Source organism: Porcisia hertigi, chromosome 26 (assembly GCF_017918235.1).
Source record: "Porcisia hertigi strain C119 chromosome 26, whole genome shotgun sequence".
Taxonomy (NCBI): domain Eukaryota; phylum Euglenozoa; class Kinetoplastea; order Trypanosomatida; family Trypanosomatidae; genus Porcisia; species Porcisia hertigi.
In genome coordinates, this window is record NC_090585.1 from 678,002 (window position 1) to 698,933 (window position 20,932).

At 58.2% G+C, this 20,932-nt stretch overlaps 12 protein-coding genes across 12 annotated transcripts; all 12 read left to right on the forward strand.

Annotated features, from left to right (window-relative positions):
- Positions 1-106: 106 nt before the first annotated feature.
- JKF63_04207 (uncharacterized protein) lies at positions 107-1,591 on the forward strand (the record flags this gene model as incomplete). Its single annotated transcript, XM_067900200.1, has 2 exons — positions 107-482; positions 513-1,591. 2 exons carry the CDS (start codon positions 107-109, stop codon positions 1,589-1,591), a joined length of 1,455 nt encoding a protein of 484 aa, XP_067756384.1.
- Positions 1,592-2,772: 1,181 nt separating this feature from the next.
- On the forward strand, positions 2,773-2,979 carry JKF63_04208 (uncharacterized protein; the record flags this gene model as incomplete). Its single annotated transcript, XM_067900201.1, has 1 exon — positions 2,773-2,979. One exon carries the CDS (start codon positions 2,773-2,775, stop codon positions 2,977-2,979), a length of 207 nt encoding a protein of 68 aa, XP_067756385.1.
- Positions 2,980-4,306: 1,327 nt separating this feature from the next.
- JKF63_04209 (uncharacterized protein) lies at positions 4,307-5,434 on the forward strand (the record flags this gene model as incomplete). Its single annotated transcript, XM_067900202.1, has 1 exon — positions 4,307-5,434. One exon carries the CDS (start codon positions 4,307-4,309, stop codon positions 5,432-5,434), a length of 1,128 nt encoding a protein of 375 aa, XP_067756386.1.
- Positions 5,435-6,451: 1,017 nt separating this feature from the next.
- JKF63_04210 (uncharacterized protein) lies at positions 6,452-7,090 on the forward strand (the record flags this gene model as incomplete). The annotated part of the gene is made up of 1 exon (XM_067900203.1): positions 6,452-7,090. The coding sequence occupies one exon, from the start codon at positions 6,452-6,454 to the stop codon at positions 7,088-7,090; it is 639 nt and encodes a 212-aa protein (XP_067756387.1).
- Positions 7,091-9,261: 2,171 nt separating this feature from the next.
- JKF63_04211 (uncharacterized protein) lies at positions 9,262-9,792 on the forward strand (the record flags this gene model as incomplete). Its single annotated transcript, XM_067900204.1, has 1 exon — positions 9,262-9,792. The coding sequence occupies one exon, from the start codon at positions 9,262-9,264 to the stop codon at positions 9,790-9,792; it is 531 nt and encodes a 176-aa protein (XP_067756388.1).
- Positions 9,793-10,783: 991 nt separating this feature from the next.
- On the forward strand, positions 10,784-11,239 carry JKF63_04212 (uncharacterized protein; the record flags this gene model as incomplete). Its single annotated transcript, XM_067900205.1, has 1 exon — positions 10,784-11,239. The coding sequence occupies one exon, from the start codon at positions 10,784-10,786 to the stop codon at positions 11,237-11,239; it is 456 nt and encodes a 151-aa protein (XP_067756389.1).
- A 1,120-nt stretch (positions 11,240-12,359) lies between these two features.
- Positions 12,360-12,815, forward strand: JKF63_04213 (uncharacterized protein; the record flags this gene model as incomplete). Its single annotated transcript, XM_067900206.1, has 1 exon — positions 12,360-12,815. One exon carries the CDS (start codon positions 12,360-12,362, stop codon positions 12,813-12,815), a length of 456 nt encoding a protein of 151 aa, XP_067756390.1.
- A 1,122-nt stretch (positions 12,816-13,937) lies between these two features.
- Positions 13,938-14,393, forward strand: JKF63_04214 (uncharacterized protein; the record flags this gene model as incomplete). Its single annotated transcript, XM_067900207.1, has 1 exon — positions 13,938-14,393. One exon carries the CDS (start codon positions 13,938-13,940, stop codon positions 14,391-14,393), a length of 456 nt encoding a protein of 151 aa, XP_067756391.1.
- Positions 14,394-15,515: 1,122 nt separating this feature from the next.
- Positions 15,516-15,971, forward strand: JKF63_04215 (uncharacterized protein; the record flags this gene model as incomplete). Its single annotated transcript, XM_067900208.1, has 1 exon — positions 15,516-15,971. One exon carries the CDS (start codon positions 15,516-15,518, stop codon positions 15,969-15,971), a length of 456 nt encoding a protein of 151 aa, XP_067756392.1.
- Positions 15,972-17,092: 1,121 nt separating this feature from the next.
- JKF63_04216 (uncharacterized protein) lies at positions 17,093-17,287 on the forward strand (the record flags this gene model as incomplete). Its single annotated transcript, XM_067900209.1, has 1 exon — positions 17,093-17,287. One exon carries the CDS (start codon positions 17,093-17,095, stop codon positions 17,285-17,287), a length of 195 nt encoding a protein of 64 aa, XP_067756393.1.
- A 1,380-nt stretch (positions 17,288-18,667) lies between these two features.
- On the forward strand, positions 18,668-19,123 carry JKF63_04217 (uncharacterized protein; the record flags this gene model as incomplete). Its single annotated transcript, XM_067900210.1, has 1 exon — positions 18,668-19,123. One exon carries the CDS (start codon positions 18,668-18,670, stop codon positions 19,121-19,123), a length of 456 nt encoding a protein of 151 aa, XP_067756394.1.
- A 1,122-nt stretch (positions 19,124-20,245) lies between these two features.
- JKF63_04218 (uncharacterized protein) lies at positions 20,246-20,701 on the forward strand (the record flags this gene model as incomplete). The annotated part of the gene is made up of 1 exon (XM_067900211.1): positions 20,246-20,701. The coding sequence occupies one exon, from the start codon at positions 20,246-20,248 to the stop codon at positions 20,699-20,701; it is 456 nt and encodes a 151-aa protein (XP_067756395.1).
- Between the last annotated feature and the right edge of the window lie 231 nt (positions 20,702-20,932).

Sequence of the window (20,932 nt, forward strand, 5' to 3'; positions counted from 1 at the left end):
AAGAAACTTGCAGATGTCCTATCTACTTTGTTCTCCCCTCTTCTTTTCTTTTTTTTTTGCCAGCGACTCTATTATCTCGTCCCGTGGGGCTTGCTTTTTAGGATCGATGCTTCGCCCTTCACGGCCGATGCGCCGTTCTATTAATGGGCAGCAGCGGAAGAGTAGCAATACGCAGTGTGTCCAGGGATCTCTGTTATCCAGGCGAATCAGTTGCAATTCCCAAGTGGCCTTGACATGCTCCGCGGCAGCTTCGGATGCAGGCCGTGCGGCTACGGCGCCGCCAGGGCCAAGTGCCTGTCCAAACGCTGTGGCGAAGTTTAGCACGCCGCCGCCCTCGTCAGGCTACTGCGCCGCTGAGTCGTACAATGGTGATGATGATGTGCGTAGATTGCCCCCAGCACAGTGGCTGACATCCTCCTGTCCTGGTACCACTGCTGATTTCATTGATGGCGTTGCTACTGCTGCTGCTGCTGCTACTACTGCTGCTGCGACTACTACTAGTCCCACCGTGGTGAACAATGCAGACCCCGTGGGTGGGCGCTCTGAGCAACCGTCCTCGGCACCGACAGTCTCAAGGCCGCAATACTCGTGCTTGAATGGTATTTTAGAGGACATTGACAGGCAGCCGTGTATGCCAAAGACTGCCCAGCGGCTGTTTACCTCAGCCGAGATTGTGACGCTGCGTAGCGAAGCGCGGAGGGTGTACACGTCTAAGTTGAAGATAGAGGAGCAGAAAAATCTCTTTGCAGAAGAGGCGGTGGCACGATCGTTGCTGGCTGAGGCGGCGTTAGGCCAAATCGCCGCTATTCGGGATCTGGCCAAGGAGGCGTATGATTTTCGAATGCAGGCGGCATCCGCTGCAGCGCTTCCGTTTTTGTATCTTGAAGAGCGAATCAATCGTCGCGTTACCCAGGAGTACGCGCAGCGAGAGAAGCAGCTTCGCCAGGAGGGCCGTGAGGCGTGGAGGTTGCAGGTGATGCGTGAAGAAGCGGCCGCAGAGGAGGCCAGCAGGCGTGAGGTGGAGCGTCGAGCGGAGACGAATCGCTTTGGCGCAGCGGTTACTTTTATTATAGTCCAGGAGGCGAAGGTTCGAAAGTGTCTCGAGGACCAGATAGCGAACTTCTGGGAAGTTTTTGCTCAGGAAGAGGCGAATGGCCAGGCGGAAGCGGAGCGCCTTGCCCTGGAGCGATTCAATAACAGCCCTGAGCAGCGTGCGATTAGAGAGGCTCGCGAGCGGCGAGAGCAGAAGCAGGCGCGTCGCACAGCGAAACTGCTCAAGTTATTCGAAAACCAGCAAAAGGGATTTGTCAAGGGGTGCCGACACGGAACAGGTGGAGTGTCGTTGTTCGTCGGCGATGCAGCCGCAAAAATCTGCAGGCGGTGTCGTGTCAAGTGGGACGCCGACCTCGGCTACTATGTCTCCTTGGATTTCGCAGTGAAGATGCACCCACCACCACCACCACCACCACCTTCATCCACCACACTCACTGGCACAGATGTGAAGAAAGTGTCGCCGGCTTCGAAGCAGTCCCCAGCAGAGGTCGCCAAGAACGTGGGCGTGTTACCGCCACTGAAGGGGGCGTCAAAATAGCCGTTCTCTCTTCCGGACTCTTACAGAAAAAAAAGAGAGATCGCGTTTGTACGCGGGTGTTCACGTGCGTGTTCGGCGTTTTTTTTTTTGCGCACGATGCGGTGGATGGGGGAGGGCTCCCCCCTTCTTTTCGTTCATGGGCTACCGAGGGTCCACACATTTGCTTGCTTTCTTTTTTCTTCCCACCAACTTGTTGCCGCTATTCTTCTTACTCGTTCCGAGCAAAGACGCGTTTTTTTTCGAGAGTTATTGGACTGTCCTGTGACTCCTCTTGGATGTATACACACACACACAGCACACACACACACACAGCACACACTCCTCCTCCCTATTTTCTTCCTTTCCCAGTCTCGGGCGCAGGCTCGCTTCACGGATGGTTTTCGTGGTGGTTGTTCCCCCTGTTTTTTTCCAGCTTTCTTTTTTTTTTTGGATCTCTCGTGAAGCGGACACGTCTACTCGATGAGCTGCCGCAGTATCCCCCCCACGCAATCCGTTGCCCGTGATATGCCGTCTTACCGCGGAAACATAGACGACTACTACAAAGGTGCAGTAAATCATCGCACACCAACTGTCCCTACTACATGGTGACTCAACCAGGGGGAAAGAGGAAGGGCAGGGAGGGAGGGGGGGGGGGAAGCGCCAGGAGAAAGAAAGAAAATAGCAAAGATGAGCGGCTCAAGTTTCCATACTGAGGGCGGTCCGAGGTCATTCTTTTAGTGCCATGCCACCCTGTGTTTTCCCGCTTCCTCCCCCTTCTCGTGCTTCTCACTGCTCCCCATAGAAAAATGGCGGCTCAGATCTGCGTCGAATACTCGGAGGGGAGGGAGGGGGGGGGCTATGTTGCTGCTGTTGCTGGTGATCAGGTGGATACGATATCAACACAAATACCCACACACGTTCATGTAAGGTTTCTCCCCCTCTTCTCCCTTCTCTCCCTTCTCCCCCTTTTTTGAAATGGATCTCCGCCTGTGGCTACCACCACCACCACCACCACCACCACTTCCCCTACTGCCACTCAACCGAGATTGTACACACACACATCTCATGAAGACTGCATGGCGTCTCACTTCAGCTGCACCGCACTCTACAACCCTTTTTTGCTTCTGATACTCACAAATTACCCCCCCTCCCATACACCGACTTGGTCACTCACTTAAGCAGTGCAAGAGTTCAGAATCCCCATGAGTGAGTACCTCGAGATCATTGAAGCTGACAAGGCCTACCTGGAGAAGGTGGGGATGCGCGATGTCCTGGAGGAGTTTCTCGCGGATGCCTTGAAGAGTAACCCAGCCAACATATATGAGTATATGATGACATGGGCCACGAAGAGGCAGGCGTCATCGACTGCGCTTCCGAATGACGTGGTGCAGAGCTGTGGCGAGAAGTAGGGCTTTGTGAAGAAGGAAGTGACACTCACAAGGCGCAGGCGTAGGCGGACCCAGCTCCCAGCTACTGTGAAGGGCACCTATTCCTACCAAACCGAAGCTCACCACGGGGTGAGGGCGTGTGTGTGCCGAACCTCTCCACGGCCATACAGGTGAAGCCCTCCTCACCCCTCGCGTTAGCTGTCTTAGGAGAGGGTTCAATGAGCGAGAAAAAGCTTCTAGTCAACACAAGCAAGAGGCTGTGATGGTGGTGGTGATGCCGGTATTGGGCCCACTGCTGTGCGTGCGCTTGCATGCATCCACGTGCTTCGCATTAGCCATTTAATGAGCGTGCAAATGTTCAAAAAAACAGGAGAAAAAGATAGAGTCTCTTGTTTTGGATGGAGATGTGCAATACAAGAGGTGGTGGCTGTGCACACCCCATGTCCCCCCGGGGATTCAGTTGAGTGCTACCGTCTCTTTTCCATCTCATGTGATCCAGGGGAGTATCTGCACACTTCACCGAGGCGGTCTACATTTTCTACGGCGGTGGCAACGGGGCACGTGCGGGTACGGGGAGGGGGGGGAGGGGAGGGGGAGAGGAGGAGGACTCTCACGTTGCTGATTTTGCCCCCGCTCCCCTCCCCTCCCCTCCCCACCCTCCCTCCCTTCCCCCTCCCACATCCTCCGTAATTGGATGTCGTTCGACTTCGTTAGTGCTTCTACCACACGCTGTGCTTGAGCTAGAGATGTGAAGCTGTTGCTGGCCACGGGGGAGGAAGGGGCGGAGAGGAAGCGAGGGACGCTACAATCTAGTTTCGTACGTCTATTGTCTTTTTCTTCGTCTGTTTGATCTACAAACACACTTTTCCGCTCCCCCCCTGGTACGTTCGATACGCAAGAAGGGGGGTGGTGGTGGTGGCGGGGCATTCTTACCTTTTCCCCCTTGAAAAACGAAAGACTACAAACTTGTTTCATTCGCGCCACGATGAGTAGATGAGGGGAGGAGATGGTGGTGCCGTGTGGTGTATTTCATCTCCATCCCTTCGGCATGATGTGCAACTGATAGACCTCCTGCTGTAGTGCTCTTGTCCTCCTCCTAGCAGAATGCCTTGGCGGCACTTCTGACTTTCTTCTTTTTGTACTCGCTTCGCACGCCTATGTACCCCCCCTCCCCTCCCCTCCCCTCTCCCCCCTCCCTACCCCCGATTTCGGTTCTTCATTACTGTGTTTTCTACACTTTTTTTTTCGCTTCTTGATGTGCTTTATGTTTTGCTGTTGGGTCGTCTGGTTTAAGGGCTTACACCTCTGTTGCCCCCCCTCCCTCCACCTGGTTTGATGACTCTCATTCATGTCTGCTCCTATCTTTACCACTGGTGAGTGCTCCTTTGTCTCACCCGAGAGGGAAGAGGCCCCGTTTCTATGTCCTTGCGCATCTTCTCTAAAGTCAGCAGCTGACTCGGAGGAGGAGGAAGAGGGGGTTGGCGCGGCTGCTGAATGCAATACCGCAACAGCAGGGCTGTCCCATGGGATCGCATTCGAGGAAAGAGTCAAGCGCATTGCTTATCGTGAGCGCCGCCGCCGCCGACGTTGCTGCAATGACGCTGGTGGAGCTCTGCAGACCGTGAGGCCGGAGCGCCGCACCTGTACTTGCCAACGTCGAGTGATGAGGACAGAGCAGTCAACGATTCTGTTTACAGACGGCGGCGAGGTAAAATGCATTCTCTGTGGGTCTGCGGGCGGTGAGCCTTCGCATTCTGTTCAGCAGAGCACAGAGGCTCCGTTGGCCCCTAAGCATCACGTTCAACATTCCACAACGCGCAACATTGATGGCGATCTTGAGAACGCTTCTGTGTCCGCTTTGCCGGGTGGCGGCACAGACAGCCTCATCGGATCCCCCCAAGCGCCGTCACCGACAGAGGTCACCATGTGGGTTCCGACACAGTTCACCACGGCTGCGGGACGTGCCATTTGTGTGCGGGAGCGTCGGGTCTTAGAGGCCGACTCGCCCTACTGGAAGCTTCTACGCTTCGACTCGTCGAGAGAGGCGATCGTGGAGCCTCTCGACTCCTCGGAGGGCGACTGTGAACCGGGCGTGGGTGCTGTTTGCGGGGATGCCGGGGCGCTTCCTAGACGACCAGTCCTCAGCGCAACGAAAAGTGCAGGGCAGCTCCCCAGCAACGTTGCTGCAGCATCCAGCGTCGCTTCCAGCCCCAGGCTGTGCGAGGACACAGCGAGCACTGCGTTACCTTTGACATACACTTATGTTGACTCTGCGTGGACGCATCCTTGGGCGCAACGTCGACGTTCTGCGTCGTGTCCAGAGCGTATCGTGGGTTCGCAGATGTATTTCTCAGCATGCGGGAGCGCAGGCTACTCCCTGCCACCCTTCTTGGGCTTTTGTGCCGCTGACGGCAGTCCTTTCTACTGCCGTCGGCCGCCTGCTTCTACTGAGGGGCGGACCCGTTGGGATTCTTGAGCCGGCCCTTCCGGGGTGGGGGGGGTGGGGGGCCTTGACTGGGCCCGGTTTCATTTTCCCCCCGCTGAAGAGGCGCGCGTTTCTCAGGCGCACTCTTCCTTGTGCATGTACAGAGGTGTGGGATGGCGGCTATTCTTTGATGCACTGCTGATCTCGTTTTCTTTTTTACATCCATATAAATTTTTATATTTGTTGGCGCTTGCGCCTCTGCTGCTAGTTGACCGCTTGCTTACACGCCCTGCATGGACACAGCGGGGGGGGGGAGGGCACTATGCGCTGCACGTTTGATGTGCCGACCCCCCCTCCCTCCTTCCCATGTAACAGATGAGATTGTGAGCGCACACACACACACACACACACACAAAAGCAAAGAAACCAACAAAAAAATAACGCGAAACGACAGGCTGATTCTGTGTGCGCAAGGGAGTTGTCTTGATAGTCCCTCCCTTTTTTTTCTCTACCTACCCCCTATTGCGCATGGTGTGTGTGTGGGTGAAGGCTGGTGTCCAATGCGCGGCGCCATGTGTATGGTGTCTTCCGCATCTTCCAAGGGATCAAAGAAAAGCAGCCATAAAATGGAAGAGGAAGAGGACTCGCCCCCGTATCTGGTGGCGGCGGCGAGGGGTCCACCCCACACCCAAGGGGAAAAAAGACACATGATCGCACTGTCTCTGCCTCCTTTTTGCAGTTCTTTGTTCTTAACCCTCCCTCCCCCCCTCTCTCCCTTGATGCGGGGGAGATACGTCTCGCCTTCTCCATTCTTTCCCCACTTTACATGTCTCTCTCTGGTCTTCTTTTTGAAGCACCCCTATTTGTGGTGGTGTGCTTGCATGTGCACGTGGCAGGGCCCTCTTCTTTGTGGCAAACAGGGATAGTTGACCCGGGCAGTTGTTTGCATCTGTACCTGCATCGTTTGTGTAGTACTCCTTTCCTCGCACATAATTTTTTGTTCCGTTTTCGGTGTACCCCCCTTTTACTTACATAACGCTTCCCTCTGTCAGACACCACGTGACGCTGATGGTACTAACACCTCATGTGGCTTCACCGCCAGCGGCCGGTTCGCAGGAACGCGACCCGGGTGATGGCCTAAAGGAGGTTCTGACTAAGTTTGTGACGGACAGCATGTCCGACAGACCGCACGACATTCTGGAGTACATGGTCTCCTGGGGCCGTGAGCGGTTGCATAAGATCCCGGATGAAGTCAAGGGTGGAACAGCCACAGCGCAGAGTGCCTCACGCTTGTCCATCAATCCTACTCCATGCACTTTGATAACACAGCCAGCCGTCTTCTCGGATACCTCCGATGGGGCAGATCCGGAGGCGGGTGCGGAGGCTGCCAACCGGCTGCGTCATCTCGCGGAGAAGCGCGCGAAGCGCTACCACGACATCGCGCAGGGCACCCTTGATCGTTACTTGGTTTCGCTTGAAGACAGCGACTGTGACTTGGTCTACATCGACTCACTGCGGCGTAAGATAGCTGACACACGCCTGCAAGACATGAACGCACGGGCGGACAGCGGTGCCGTGGCTGCGCAGCTGGAGGCAGTAGAAAAGAGCGAGGGGACAGCCACGGAAAAGGCGCGCCGGCTGGCGGCGCTTCTCCGTGAGTACGAGCAGCGATGGGAGCATGAGCAGCACAAGCAGCGCCGTGCTTGAGTGTGCGGGTGCAATGGAGCTCTCGATATCCAATCCTTTGTGCACTGATCGTGTGCGATGTTGAGGGCTCGTCTTTACGCCACACTTCCCTTCGTTCACGGCACATTGTGAGAAAAAAGATGTCACATCACGTTGGGCTCTGGTGATCCGTATTTCTCTATTTTAGCCTTCCCCGCCTGCGATGGTTCTCTTCCTTTGCTTACCTTATTACTCGTATGACCCTTTTCGTGTATAATCTCTCTCACGGCAAGCGCCTCTCTCTTTCCAGCACGCGCTGCGCCACCCCACCCCACCCCCCCCCACACGCTCCTTCACGTCTTTTTTTTTAGGCTCTCACCCCCCCCCCTCCCCTACCTCCTGTCCTCTTCGTGCAGCGCCATGCAAAAAGGAGGAAGCGACTCTACGATTTAAAAGTGAGACCTCTGATAAGTTCGCTTCTTCTTTTTTTTTTCTCCTCCCCCCTCCAATATATATGTATGCACACAGACATACACACATGCATACACGTGGGTGAGTTAGTGAGCGAGTGGTTGGATAGTTCTGTGGTTGCGTGTGTGCCTATGTGGGTCTCTCTCTCTCTCTATATATATATACCTTTGTATTTAATGGAAAACTCGTCGCTCGTACCTGCCGCTCCCCCCCCTCCTCCTCCTCCCCCCTTCTCCCGTCCCCTCTGCGATGCTCTTCACACCGGCCGGCAAGCTGGGCAGCATATTCAAGACAAATTCTGGATAATTTTAGGTGAGGGCGTTCAGATCTCCCGTGGGGGGGGGTGTCGATAGTCGTCATCCTCGTTTTCGGTACTCACCTCTCCCCGCCCCGCTCCACTTTCCTCGGCATCTCCGCCCTCCACCATCTACCCTCCTCCTCCCCCTCTCGGGTTGTGAAGCTGCGTCGTTGCTCCCCCCTTCCTCCAGCCGCCCAGCCGCTCCCCCCCACGCCTCTTTCGCAATAGTAGGCTGACTTTGAGCACGCTTCTGTTTTCTCTTTTCCAGACAAGAGAAAAGCCACACACAGAAAAGAACCACGCTGGCTCAGGAGGACCTGGGCGTTCGCTGCCTTCCTTGACCCTTGGTTGTACCTCCCCTTCGTAGTCCGCCGCTGTGACGGTTCGCATGACAAGATCGTAAGTGCCTCTACCGCTTCACACCATCCCGGATCCCACTCCACAGCCTCAGCGCTCCTTTCCTCTGTCACCGTCCACCGATCATCCTGTCACACATCTCTCTCACCCCCGAAATCCTCTCTTTTTATTTGAGACTTTTATCGGCACCCAAACGGCATCTCAGCCTTCACACATCACGACACGTTTGAACTCCGTCCGACCTCCATCCCCATAAACAGCGATGTTTCTCACAGCACTAGTCCAAAAGAAAACTAGGACCCTCCATGCGCTTCTGCATTGGGCTGCTGTGAAGGTGTGTGTGTGTGTGTGTGTGTGTGTGTGCTGCAATCAGCGCGCTCCGTGGGTGAGGCAGCGGACTCTACTATACTTGGTGCCGTACACTGCGCCTCAATCGGGCTCGCGAGACGTGCTGCTGCTGCTGTTGTTTTGTTGTGTGCGCGCGCGCCGACCGCTGCATGATGCGAAAATCGAGGCATTTGTATGAACCCGAATTTATGATTTGAGCTCCGTGTACTCAAAGCTACCTACATACTATACACGGGACTGAGCGCTCGACGGTCTGGTGCTGCATCTGGTGGTTGCGACTGTGTGACTGTGTGACTGTGTTTGACTGTGTGTGTGTGGCGCGTGCATGCATGATGGCATTACGATTTAATTATACACCCGAGGCGCGCACAGCGCCGCAGACGAGAACCGGAATGACTGACTGTGCACGCCGCTGCCTCTGCCTCTGCCTCTGCCTCTGCCGCGTGTGTGCGTGTGCGCTGCACCAGTCCACCTTCCTCCCACCCACACGCGGTGTCGGCTGCGGCCGTCCACTGCTGCTGTGTGTGTGTTTGTGGCTTGAAGGGTGGCCGAGATGCGTGGTTGTGCGTATGGATGGGAACCAGGAGTAGCACCGTTGCGGAACACGACCCGTTGATCTATCGGCGGACTTGCTCTTGGGAGACATGCAGCTGTGCTGCTGTTGTTGGCGTTGTTGCTGTGTGTGAGTGCTGTGCCCGCCGCGCATTCAAGGTCCCTTGGCGGCGATTATATACCCTCAATGCTGTTTCACAGGATACCCAGCGTGGCCAGAACTGCTGCTGTGCCAGGACAGCGAAAACACAGTCGAAGTGCTATTTGCCTCCATCATTTCGCCTGCACCTGTGCTGTCCGAGAGAGCGGTGCGTGCGTGCGCGCTGTCAACGCACTATTGCTTCCGCTGCTGCGTGTCGATGCGCAGCGGGATCCTGAGGTGCGTGAGATGTGCTGCGCGTGTGCGCAAATGCGAATGTGCGTGACTGCTGCGAACGGGGCAATCCGAGGTGCACGTAGCTTGCACCCGCTCGCGGGACTCGGTGCCGTGGTGCGACCTTCTGGTAGCGCCGGAGAGCCGTTTGCGGTGCATGCGGTGCGTGCTGGTTTGTGGTGCTGCTGCGTGTTTGCGGAGGAGGCGCGTGATGATGCTGCAGAATCTGAGTGTACCTTTCTTGAGCGTGCGCTGGCCGAGACTGATGCCCCCCCCCGTCCGCGCGTGTGTGCGTGTGTGTGTGTGTATGTTGTGGGCGTGGGTGTCGGACTGCGCGCAGCCTAGGAAACCAGTGCATGCGAACTCTTGTGCTGCTCTGGTGCCGAAACTGCGCAAGAGCTGTACTGGTCGTGGTGGTTGCGGCGGTGCATTGGGCTGCTGTGACGGTGTGTGTGTATGTGTGTGTGTGTGTGTGCTGCGTCAGCGCACGCACCAGCCGCGCGCAGTTGACATTGGTTGCGCATCCGGCCTTGTCGTGTCGCGAGAGGCGCCAGCGTTGCTGTGGCGGCGCGTGGCGCGTTGTGTGTGTCTATGTGTGTGTCTGTGTGTGCTGCAATCAGCGCGCTCCGTGGGTGAGGCAGCGGACTCTACTATACTTGGTGCCGTACACTGCGCCTCAATCGGGCTCGCGAGACGTGCTGCTGCTGCTGTTGTTTTGTTGTGTGCGCGCGCGCCGACCGCTGCATGATGCGAAAATCGAGGCATTTGTATGAACCCGAATTTATGATTTGAGCTCCGTGTACTCAAAGCTACCTACATACTATACACGGGACTGAGCGCTCGACGGTCTGGTGCTGCATCTGGTGGTTGCGACTGTGTGACTGTGTGACTGTGTTTGACTGTGTGTGTGTGGCGCGTGCATGCATGATGGCATTACGATTTAATTATACACCCGAGGCGCGCACAGCGCCGCGGACGAGAACCGGAATGACTGACTGTGCACGCCGCTGCCTCTGCCTCTGCCTCTGCCTCTGCCGCGTGTGTGCGTGTGCGCTGCACCAGTCCACCTTCCTCCCACCCACACGCGGTGTCGGCTGCGGCCGTCCACTGCTGCTGTGTGTGTGTGTGTGTGGCTTGAAGGGTGGCCGAGATGCGTGGTTGTGCGTATGGATGGGAACCAGGAGTAGCACCGTTGCGGAACACGACCCGTTGATCTATCGGCGGACTTGCTCTTGGGAGACATGCGGCTGTGTTGCTGTTGTTGGCGTTGTTGCTGTGTGTGAGTGCTGTGCCCGCCGCGCATTCAAGGTCCCTTGGCGGCGATTATATACCCTCAATGCTGTTTCACAGGATACCCAGCGTGGCCAGAACTGCTGCTGTGCCAGGACAGCGAAAACACAGTCGAAGTGCTATTTGCCTCCATCATTTCGCCTGCACCTGTGCTGCCCGAGAGAGCGGTGCGTGCGTGCGTGCTGTCAACGCACTATTGCTTCCGCTGCTGCGTGTCGATGCACAGCGGGATCCTGAGGTGCGTGAGATGTGCTGCGCGTGTGCGCAAATGCGAATGTGCGTGACTGCTGCGAACGGGGCAATCCGAGGTGCACGTGGCTTGCACCCGCTCGCGGGACTCGGTGCCGTGGTGCGACCTTCTGGTAGCGCCGGAGAGCCGTTTGCGGTGCATGCGGTGCGTGCTGGTTTGTGGTGCTGCTGCGTGTTTGCGGAGGAGGCGCGTGATGATGCTGCAGAATCTGAGTGTACCTTTCTTGAGCGTGCGCTTGTGCGCACGCGGTGAGATGACGTATTCTCGCTGTGGCTTGCGCAGCGTGCGCTGGCCGAGACTGATGCCCCCCCGTCCGCGCGTGTGTGCGTGTGTGTGTGTGTGTATGTTGTGGGCGTGGGTGTCGGACTGCGCGCAGCCTAGGAAACCAGTGCATGCGAACTCTTGTGCTGCTCTGGTGCCGAAACTGCGCAAGAGCTGTACTGGTCGTGGTGGTTGCGGCGGTGCATTGGGCTGCTGTGACGGTGTGTGTGTATGTGTGTGTGTGTGTGTGCTGCGTCAGCGCACGCACCAGCCGCGCGCAGTTGACATTGGTTGCGCATCCGGCCTTGTCGTGTCGCGAGAGGCGCCAGCGTTGCTGTGGCGGCGCGTGGCGCGTTGTGTGTGTCTATGTGTGTGTCTGTGTGTGCTGCAATCAGCGCGCTCCGTGGGTGAGGCAGCGGACTCTACTATACTTGGTGCCGTACACTGCGCCTCAATCGGGCTCGCGAGACGTGCTGCTGCTGCTGTTGTTTTGTTGTGTGCGCGCGCGCCGACCGCTGCATGATGCGAAAATCGAGGCATTTGTATGAACCCGAATTTATGATTTGAGCTCCGTGTACTCAAAGCTACCTACATACTATACACGGGACTGAGCGCTCGACGGTCTGGTGCTGCATCTGGTGGTTGCGACTGTGTGACTGTGTGACTGTGTTTGACTGTGTGTGTGTGGCGCGTGCATGCATGATGGCATTACGATTTAATTATACACCCGAGGCGCGCACAGCGCCGCGGACGAGAACCGGAATGACTGACTGTGCACGCCGCTGCCTCTGCCTCTGCCTCTGCCTTTGCCGCGTGTGTGCGTGTGCGCTGCACCAGTCCACCTTCCTCCCACCCACACGCGGTGTCGGCTGCGGCCGTCCACTGCTGCTGTGTGTGTGTGTTTGTGGCTTGAAGGGTGGCCGAGATGCGTGGTTGTGCGTATGGATGGGAACCAGGAGTAGCACCGTTGCGGAACACGACCCGTTGATCTATCGGCGGACTTGCTCTTGGGAGACATGCGGCTGTGCTGCTGTTGTTGGCGTTGTTGCTGTGTGTGAGTGCTGTGCCCGCCGCGCATTCAAGGTCCCTTGGCGGCGATTATATACCCTCAATGCTGTTTCACAGGATACCCAGCGTGGCCAGAACTGCTGCTGTGCCAGGACAGCGAAAACACAGTCGAAGTGCTATTTGCCTCCATCATTTCGCCTGCACCTGTGCTGCCCGAGAGAGCGGTGCGTGCGTGCGTGCTGTCAACGCACTATTGCTTCCGCTGCTGCGTGTCGATGCGCAGCGGGATCCTGAGGTGCGTGAGATGTGCTGCGCGTGTGCGCAAATGCGAATGTGCGTGACTGCTGCGAACGGGGCAATCCGAGGTGCACGTGGCTTGCGCCCGCTCGCGGGACTCGGTGCCGTGGTGCGACCTTCTGGTAGCGCCGGAGAGCCGTTTGCGGTGCATGCGGTGCGTGCTGGTTTGTGGTGCTGCTGCGTGTTTGCGGAGGAGGCGCGTGATGATGCTGCAGAATCTGAGTGTACCTTTCTTGAGCGTGCGCTTGTGCGCACGCGGTGAGATGACGTATTCTCGCTGTGGCTTGCGCAGCGTGCGCTGGCCGAGACTGATGCCCCCCCGTCCGCGCGTGTGTGCGTGTGTGTGTGTGTGTGTATGTTGTGGGCGTGGGTGTCGGACTGCGCGCAGCCTAGGAAACCAGTGCATGCGAACTCTTGTGCTGCTCTGGTGCCGAAACTGCGCAAGAGCTGTACTGGTCGTGGTGGTTGCGGCGGTGCATTGGGCTGCTGTGACGGTGTGTGTGTATGTGTGTGTGTGTGTGTGCTGCGTCAGCGCACGCACCAGCCGCGCGCAGTTGACATTGGTTGCGCATCCGGCCTTGTCGTGTCGCGAGAGGCGCCAGCGTTGCTGTGGCGGCGCGTGGCGCGTTGTGTGTGTCTATGTGTGTGTCTGTGTGTGCTGCAATCAGCGCGCTCCGTGGGTGAGGCAGCGGACTCTACTATACTTGGTGCCGTACACTGCGCCTCAATCGGGCTCGCGAGACGTGCTGCTGCTGCTGTTGTTTTGTTGTGTGCGCGCGCGCCGACCGCTGCATGATGCGAAAATCGAGGCATTTGTATGAACCCGAATTTATGATTTGAGCTCCGTGTACTCAAAGCTACCTACATACTATACACGGGACTGAGCGCTCGACGGTCTGGTGCTGCATCTGGTGGTTGCGACTGTGTGACTGTGTGACTGTGTTTGACTGTGTGTGTGTGGCGCGTGCATGCATGATGGCATTACGATTTAATTATACACCCGAGGCGCGCACAGCGCCGCGGACGAGAACCGGAATGACTGACTGTGCACGCCGCTGCCTCTGCCTCTGCCTCTGCCTTTGCCGCGTGTGTGCGTGTGCGCTGCACCAGTCCACCTTCCTCCCACCCACACGCGGTGTCGGCTGCGGCCGTCCACTGCTGCTGTGTGTGTGTGTTTGTGGCTTGAAGGGTGGCCGAGATGCGTGGTTGTGCGTATGGATGGGAACCAGGAGTAGCACCGTTGCGGAACACGACCCGTTGATCTATCGGCGGACTTGCTCTTGGGAGACATGCGGCTGTGCTGCTGTTGTTGGCGTTGTTGCTGTGTGTGAGTGCTGTGCCCGCCGCGCATTCAAGGTCCCTTGGCGGCGATTATATACCCTCAATGCTGTTTCACAGGATACCCAGCGTGGCCAGAACTGCTGCTGTGCCAGGACAGCGAAAACACAGTCGAAGTGCTATTTGCCTCCATCATTTCGCCTGCACCTGTGCTGCCCGAGAGAGCGGTGCGTGCGTGCGTGCTGTCAACGCACTATTGCTTCCGCTGCTGCGTGTCGATGCGCAGCGGGATCCTGAGGTGCGTGAGATGTGCTGCGCGTGTGCGCAAATGCGAATGTGCGTGACTGCTGCGAACGGGGCAATCCGAGGTGCACGTAGCTTGCACCCGCTCGCGGGACTCGGTGCCGTGGTGCGACCTTCTGGTAGCGCCGGAGAGCCGTTTGCGGTGCATGCGGTGCGTGCTGGTTTGTGGTGCTGCTGCGTGTTTGCGGAGGAGGCGCGTGATGATGCTGCAGAATCTGAGTGTACCTTTCTTGAGCGTGCGCTTGTGCGCACGCGGTGAGATGACGTATTCTCGCTGTGGCTTGCGCAGCGTGCGCTGGCCGAGACTGATGCCCCCCCGTCCGCGCGTGTGTGCGTGTGTGTGTGTGTGTGTATGTTGTGGGCGTGGGTGTCGGACTGCGCGCAGCCTAGGAAACCAGTGCATGCGAACTCTTGTGCTGCTCTGGTGCCGAAACTGCGCAAGAGCTGTACTGGTCGTGGTGGTTGCGGCGGTGCATTGGGCTGCTGTGACGGTGTGTGTGTATGTGTGTGTGTGTGTGTGCTGCGTCAGCGCACGCACCAGCCGCGCGCAGTTGACATTGGTTGCGCATCCGGCCTTGTCGTGTCGCGAGAGGCGCCAGCGTTGCTGTGGCGGCGCGTGGCGCGTTGTGTGTGTCTATGTGTGTGTCTGTGTGTGCTGCAATCAGCGCGCTCCGTGGGTGAGGCAGCGGACTCTACTATACTTGGTGCCGTACACTGCGCCTCAATCGGGCTCGCGAGACGTGCTGCTGCTGCTGTTGTTTTGTTGTGTGCGCGCGCGCCGACCGCTGCATGATGCGAAAATCGAGGCATTTGTATGAACCCGAATTTATGATTTGAGCTCCGTGTACTCAAAGCTACCTACATACTATACACGGGACTGAGCGCTCGACGGTCTGGTGCTGCATCTGGTGGTTGCGACTGTGTGACTGTGTGACTGTGTTTGACTGTGTGTGTGTGGCGCGTGCATGCATGATGGCATTACGATTTAATTATACACCCGAGGCGCGCACAGCGCCGCGGACGAGAACCGGAATGACTGACTGTGCACGCCGCTGCCTCTGCCTCTGCCTCTGCCTTTGCCGCGTGTGTGCGTGTGCGCTGCACCAGTCCACCTTCCTCCCACCCACACGCGGTGTCGGCTGCGGCCGTCCACTGCTGCTGTGTGTGTGTGTTTGTGGCTTGAAGGGTGGCCGAGATGCGTGGTTGTGCGTATGGATGGGAACCAGGAGTAGCACCGTTGCGGAACACGACCCGTTGATCTATCGGCGGACTTGCTCTTGGGAGACATGCGGCTGTGCTGCTGTTGTTGGCGTTGTTGCTGTGTGTGAGTGCTGTGCCCGCCGCGCATTCAAGGTCCCTTGGCGGCGATTATATACCCTCAATGCTGTTTCACAGGATACCCAGCGTGGCCAGAACTGCTGCTGTGCCAGGACAGCGAAAACACAGTCGAAGTGCTATTTGCCTCCATCATTTCGCCTGCACCTGTGCTGCCCGAGAGAGCGGTGCGTGCGTGCGTGCTGTCAACGCACTATTGCTTCCGCTGCTGCGTGTCGATGCGCAGCGGGATCCTGAGGTGCGTGAGATGTGCTGCGCGTGTGCGCAAATGCGAATGTGCGTGACTGCTGCGAACGGGGCAATCCGAGGTGCACGTGGCTTGCGCCCGCTCGCGGGACTCGGTGCCGTGGTGCGACCTTCTGGTAGCGCCGGAGAGCCGTTTGCGGTGCATGCGGTGCGTGCTGGTTTGTGGTGCTGCTGCGTGTTTGCGGAGGAGGCGCGTGATGATGCTGCAGAATCTGAGTGTACCTTTCTTGAGCGTGCGCTTGTGCGCACGCGGTGAGATGACGTATTCTCGCTGTGGCTTGCGCAGCGTTGCGCTGGCCGAGACTGATGCCCCCGTCCGCGCGTGTGTGCGTGTGTGTGTGTGTGTGTATGTTGTGGGCGTGGGTGTCGGACTGCGCGCAGCCTAGGAAACCAGTGCATGCGAACTCTTGTGCTGCTCTGGTGCCGAAACTGCGCAAGAGCTGTACTGGTCGTGGTGGTTGCGGCGGTGCATTGGGCTGCTGTGACGGTGTGTGTGTATGTGTGTGTGTGTGTGTGCTGCGTCAGCGCACGCACCAGCCGCGCGCAGTTGACATTGGTTGCGCATCCGGCCTTGTCGTGTCGCGAGAGGCGCCAGCGTTGCTGTGGCGGCGCGTGGCGCGTTGTGTGTGTCTATGTGTGTGTCTGTGTGTGCTGCAATCAGCGCGCTCCGTGGGTGAGGCAGCGGACTCTACTATACTTGGTGCCGTACACTGCGCCTCAATCGGGCTCGCGAGACGTGCTGCTGCTGCTGTTGTTTTGTTGTGTGCGCGCGCGCCGACCGCTGCATGATGCGAAAATCGAGGCATTTGTATGAACCCGAATTTATGATTTGAGCTCCGTGTACTCAAAGCTACCTACATACTATACACGGGACTGAGCGCTCGACGGTCTGGTGCTGCATCTGGTGGTTGCGACTGTGTGACTGTGTGACTGTGTTTGACTGTGTGTGTGTGGCGCGTGCATGCATGATGGCATTACGATTTAATTATACACCCGAGGCGCGCACAGCGCCGCGGACGAGAACCGGAATGACTGACTGTGCACGCCGCTGCCTCTGCCTCTGCCTCTGCCTTTGCCGCGTGTGTGCGTGTGCGCTGCACCAGTCCACCTTCCTCCCACCCACACGCGGTGTCGGCTGCGGCCGTCCACTGCTGCTGTGTGTGTGTGTTTGTGGCTTGAAGGGTGGCCGAGATGCGTGGTTGTGCGTATGGATGGGAACCAGGAGTAGCACCGTTGCGGAACACGACCCGTTGATCTATCGGCGGACTTGCTCTTGGGAGACATGCGGCTGTGTTGCTGTTGTTGGCGTTGTTGCTGTGTGTGAGTGCTGTGCCCGCCGCGCATTCAAGGTCCCTTGGCGGCGATTATATACCCTCAATGCTGTTTCACAGGATACCCAGCGTGGCCAGAACTGCTGCTGTGCCAGGACAGCGAAAACACAGTCGAAGTGCTATTTGCCTCCATCATTTCGCCTGCACCTGTGCTGTCCGAGAGAGCGGTGCGTGCGTGCGTGCGCGCTGTCAACGCACTATTGCTTCCGCTGCTGCGTGTCGATGCGCAGCGGGATCCTGAGGTGCGTGAGATGTGCTGCGCGTGTGCGCAAATGCGAATGTGCGTGACTGCTGCGAACGGGGCAATCCGAGGTGCACGTGGCTTGCGCCCGCTCGCGGGACTCGGTGCCGTGGTGCGACCTTCTGGTAGCGCCGGAGAGCCGTTTGCGGTGCATGCGGTGCGTGCTGGTTTGTGGTGCTGCTGCGTGTTTGCGGAGGAGGCGCGTGATGATGCTGCAGAATCTGAGTGTACCTTTCTTGAGCGTGCGCTTGTGCGCACGCGGTGAGATGACGTATTCTCGCTGTGGCTTGCGCAGCGTTGCGCTGGCCGAGACTGATGCCCCCGTCCGCGCGTGTGTGTGTGTGTGTGTGTGTATGTTGTGGGCGTGGGTGTCGGACTGCGCGCAGCCTAGGAAACCAGTGCATGCGAACTCTTGTGCTGCTCTGGTGCCGAAACTGCGCAAGAGCTGTACTGGTCGTGGTGGTTGCGGCGGTGCATTGGGCTGCTGTGACGGTGTGTGTGTATGTGTGTGTGTGTGTGCTGCGTCAGCGCACGCACCAGCCGCGCGCAGTTGACATTGGTTGCGCATCCGGCCTTGTCGTGTCGCGAGAGGCGCCAGCGTTGCTGTGGCGGCGCGTGGCGCGTTGTGTGTGTCTATGTGTGTGTCTGTGTGTGCTGCAATCAGCGCGCTCCGTGGGTGAGGCAGCGGACTCTACTATACTTGGTGCCGTACACTGCGCCTCAATCGGGCTCGCGAGACGTGCTGCTGCTGCTGTTGTTTTGTTGTGTGCGCGCGCGCCGACCGCTGCATGATGCGAAAATCGAGGCATTTGTATGAACCCGAATTTATGATTTGAGCTCCGTGTACTCAAAGCTACCTACATACTATACACGGGACTGAGCGCTCGACGGTCTGGTGCTGCATCTGGTGGTTGCGACTGTGTGACTGTGTGACTGTGTTTGACTGTGTGTGTGTGGCGCGTGCATGCATGATGGCATTACGATTTAATTATACACCCGAGGCGCGCACAGCGCCGCGGACGAGAACCGGAATGACTGACTGTGCACGCCGCTGCCTCTGCCTCTGCCTCTGCCTCTGCCGCGTGTGTGCGTGTGCGCTGCACCAGTCCACCTTCCTCCCACCCACACGCGGTGTCGGCTGCGGCCGTCCACTGCTGCTGTGTGTGTGTGTTTGTGGCTTGAAGGGTGGCCGAGATGCGTGGTTGTGCGTATGGATGGGAACCAGGAGTAGCACCGTTGCGGAACACGACCCGTTGATCTATCGGCGGACTTGCTCTTGGGAGACATGCGGCTGTGCTGCTGTTGTTGGCGTTGTTGCTGTGTGTGAGTGCTGTGCCCGCCGCGCATTCAAGGTCCCTTGGCGGCGATTATATACCCTCAATGCTGTTTCACAGGATACCCAGCGTGGCCAGAACTGCTGCTGTGCCAGGACAGCGAAAACACAGTCGAAGTGCTATTTGCCTCCATCATTTCGCCTGCACCTGTGCTGTCCGAGAGAGCGGTGCGTGCGTGCGTGCTGTCAACGCACTATTGCTTCCGCTGCTGCGTGTCGATGCGCAGCGGGATCCTGAGGTGCGTGAGATGTGCTGCGCGTGTGCGCAAATGCGAATGTGCGTGACTGCTGCGAACGGGGCAATCCGAGGTGCACGTGGCTTGCGCCCGCTCGCGGGACTCGGTGCCGTGGTGCGACCTTCTGGTAGCGCCGGAGAGCCGTTTGCGGTGCATGCGGTGCGTGCTGGTTTGTGGTGCTGCTGCGTGTTTGCGGAGGAGGCGCGTGATGATGCTGCAGAATCTGAGTGTACCTTTCTTGAGCGTGCGCTTGTGCGCACGCGGTGAGATGACGTATTCTCGCTGTGGCTTGCGCAGCGTGCGCTGGCCGAGACTGATGCCCCCCCGTCCGCGCGTGTGTGCGTGTGTGTGTGTGTGTGTATGTTGTGGGCGTGGGTGTCGGACTGCGCGCAGCCTAGGAAACCAGTGCATGCGAACTCTTGTGCTGCTCTGGTGCCGAAACTGCGCAAGAGCTGTACTGGTCGTGGTGGTTGCGGCGGTGCATTGGGCTGCTGTGACGGTGTGTGTGTATGTGTGTGTGTGTGTGTGCTGCGTCAGCGCACGCACCAGCCGCGCGCAGTTGACATTGGTTGCGCATCCGGCCTTGTCGTGTCGCGAGAGGCGCCAGCGTTGCTGTGGCGGCGCGTGGCGCGTTGTGTGTGTCTATGTGTGTGTCTGTGTGTGCTGCAATCAGCGCGCTCCGTGGGTGAGGCAGCGGACTCTACTATACTTGGTGCCGTACACTGCGCCTCAATCGGGCTCGCGAGACGTGCTGCTGCTGCTGTTGTTTTGTTGTGTGCGCGCGCGCCGACCGCTGCATGATGCGAAAATCGAGGCATTTGTATGAACCCGAATTTATGATTTGAGCTCCGTGTACTCAAAGCTACCTACATACTATACACGGGACTGAGCGCTCGACGGTCTGGTGCTGCATCTGGTGGTTGCGACTGTGTGACTGTGTGACTGTGTTTGACTGTGTGTGTGTGGCGCGTGCATGCATGATGGCATTACGATTTAATTATACACCCGAGGCGCGCACAGCGCCGCGGACGAGAACCGGAATGACTGACTGTGCACGCCGCTGCCTCTGCCTCTGCCTCTGCCTCTGCCGCGTGTGTGCGTGTGCGCTGCACCAGTCCACCTTCCTCCCACCCACACGCGGTGTCGGCTGCGGCCGTCCACTGCTGCTGTGTGTGTGTGTGTGTGGCTTGAAGGGTGGCCGAGATGCGTGGTTGTGCGTATGGATGGGAACCAGGAGTAGCACCGTTGCGGAACACGACCCGTTGATCTATCGGCGGACTTGCTCTTGGGAGACATGCGGCTGTGTTGCTGTTGTTGGCGTTGTTGCTGTGTGTGAGTGCTGTGCCCGCCGCGCATTCAAGGTCCCTTGGCGGCGATTATATACCCTCAATGCTGTTTCACAGGATACCCAGCGTGGCCAGAACTGCTGCTGTGCCAGGACAGCGAAAACACAGTCGAAGTGCTATTTGCCTCCATCATTTCGCCTGCACCTGTGCTGCCCGAGAGAGCGGTGCGTGCGTGCGTGCTGTCAACGCACTATTGCTTCCGCTGCTGCGTGTCGATGCGCAGCGGGATCCTGAGGTGCGTGAGATGTGCTGCGCGTGTGCGCAAATGCGAATGTGCGTGACTGCTGCGAACGGGGCAATCCGAGGTGCACGTGGCTTGCGCCCGCTCGCGGGACTCGGTGCCGTGGTGCGACCTTCTGGTAGCGCCGGAGAGCCGTTTGCGGTGCATGCGGTGCGTGCTGGTTTGTGGTGCTGCTGCGTGTTTGCGGAGGAGGCGCGTGATGATGCTGCAGAATCTGAGTGTACCTTTCTTGAGCGTGCGCTTGTGCGCACGCGGTGAGATGACGTATTCTCGCTGTGGCTTGCGCAGCGTGCGCTGGCCGAGGCTGATGCCCCCCCCGTCCGCGCGTGTGTGCGTGTGTGTGTGTGTGTGTATGTTGTGGGCGTGGGTGTCGGACTGCGCGCAGCCTAGGAAACCAGTGCATGCGAACTCTTGTGCTGCTCTGGTGCCGAAACTGCGCAAGAGCTGTACTGGTCGTGGTGGTTGCGGCGGTGCATTGGGCTGCTGTGA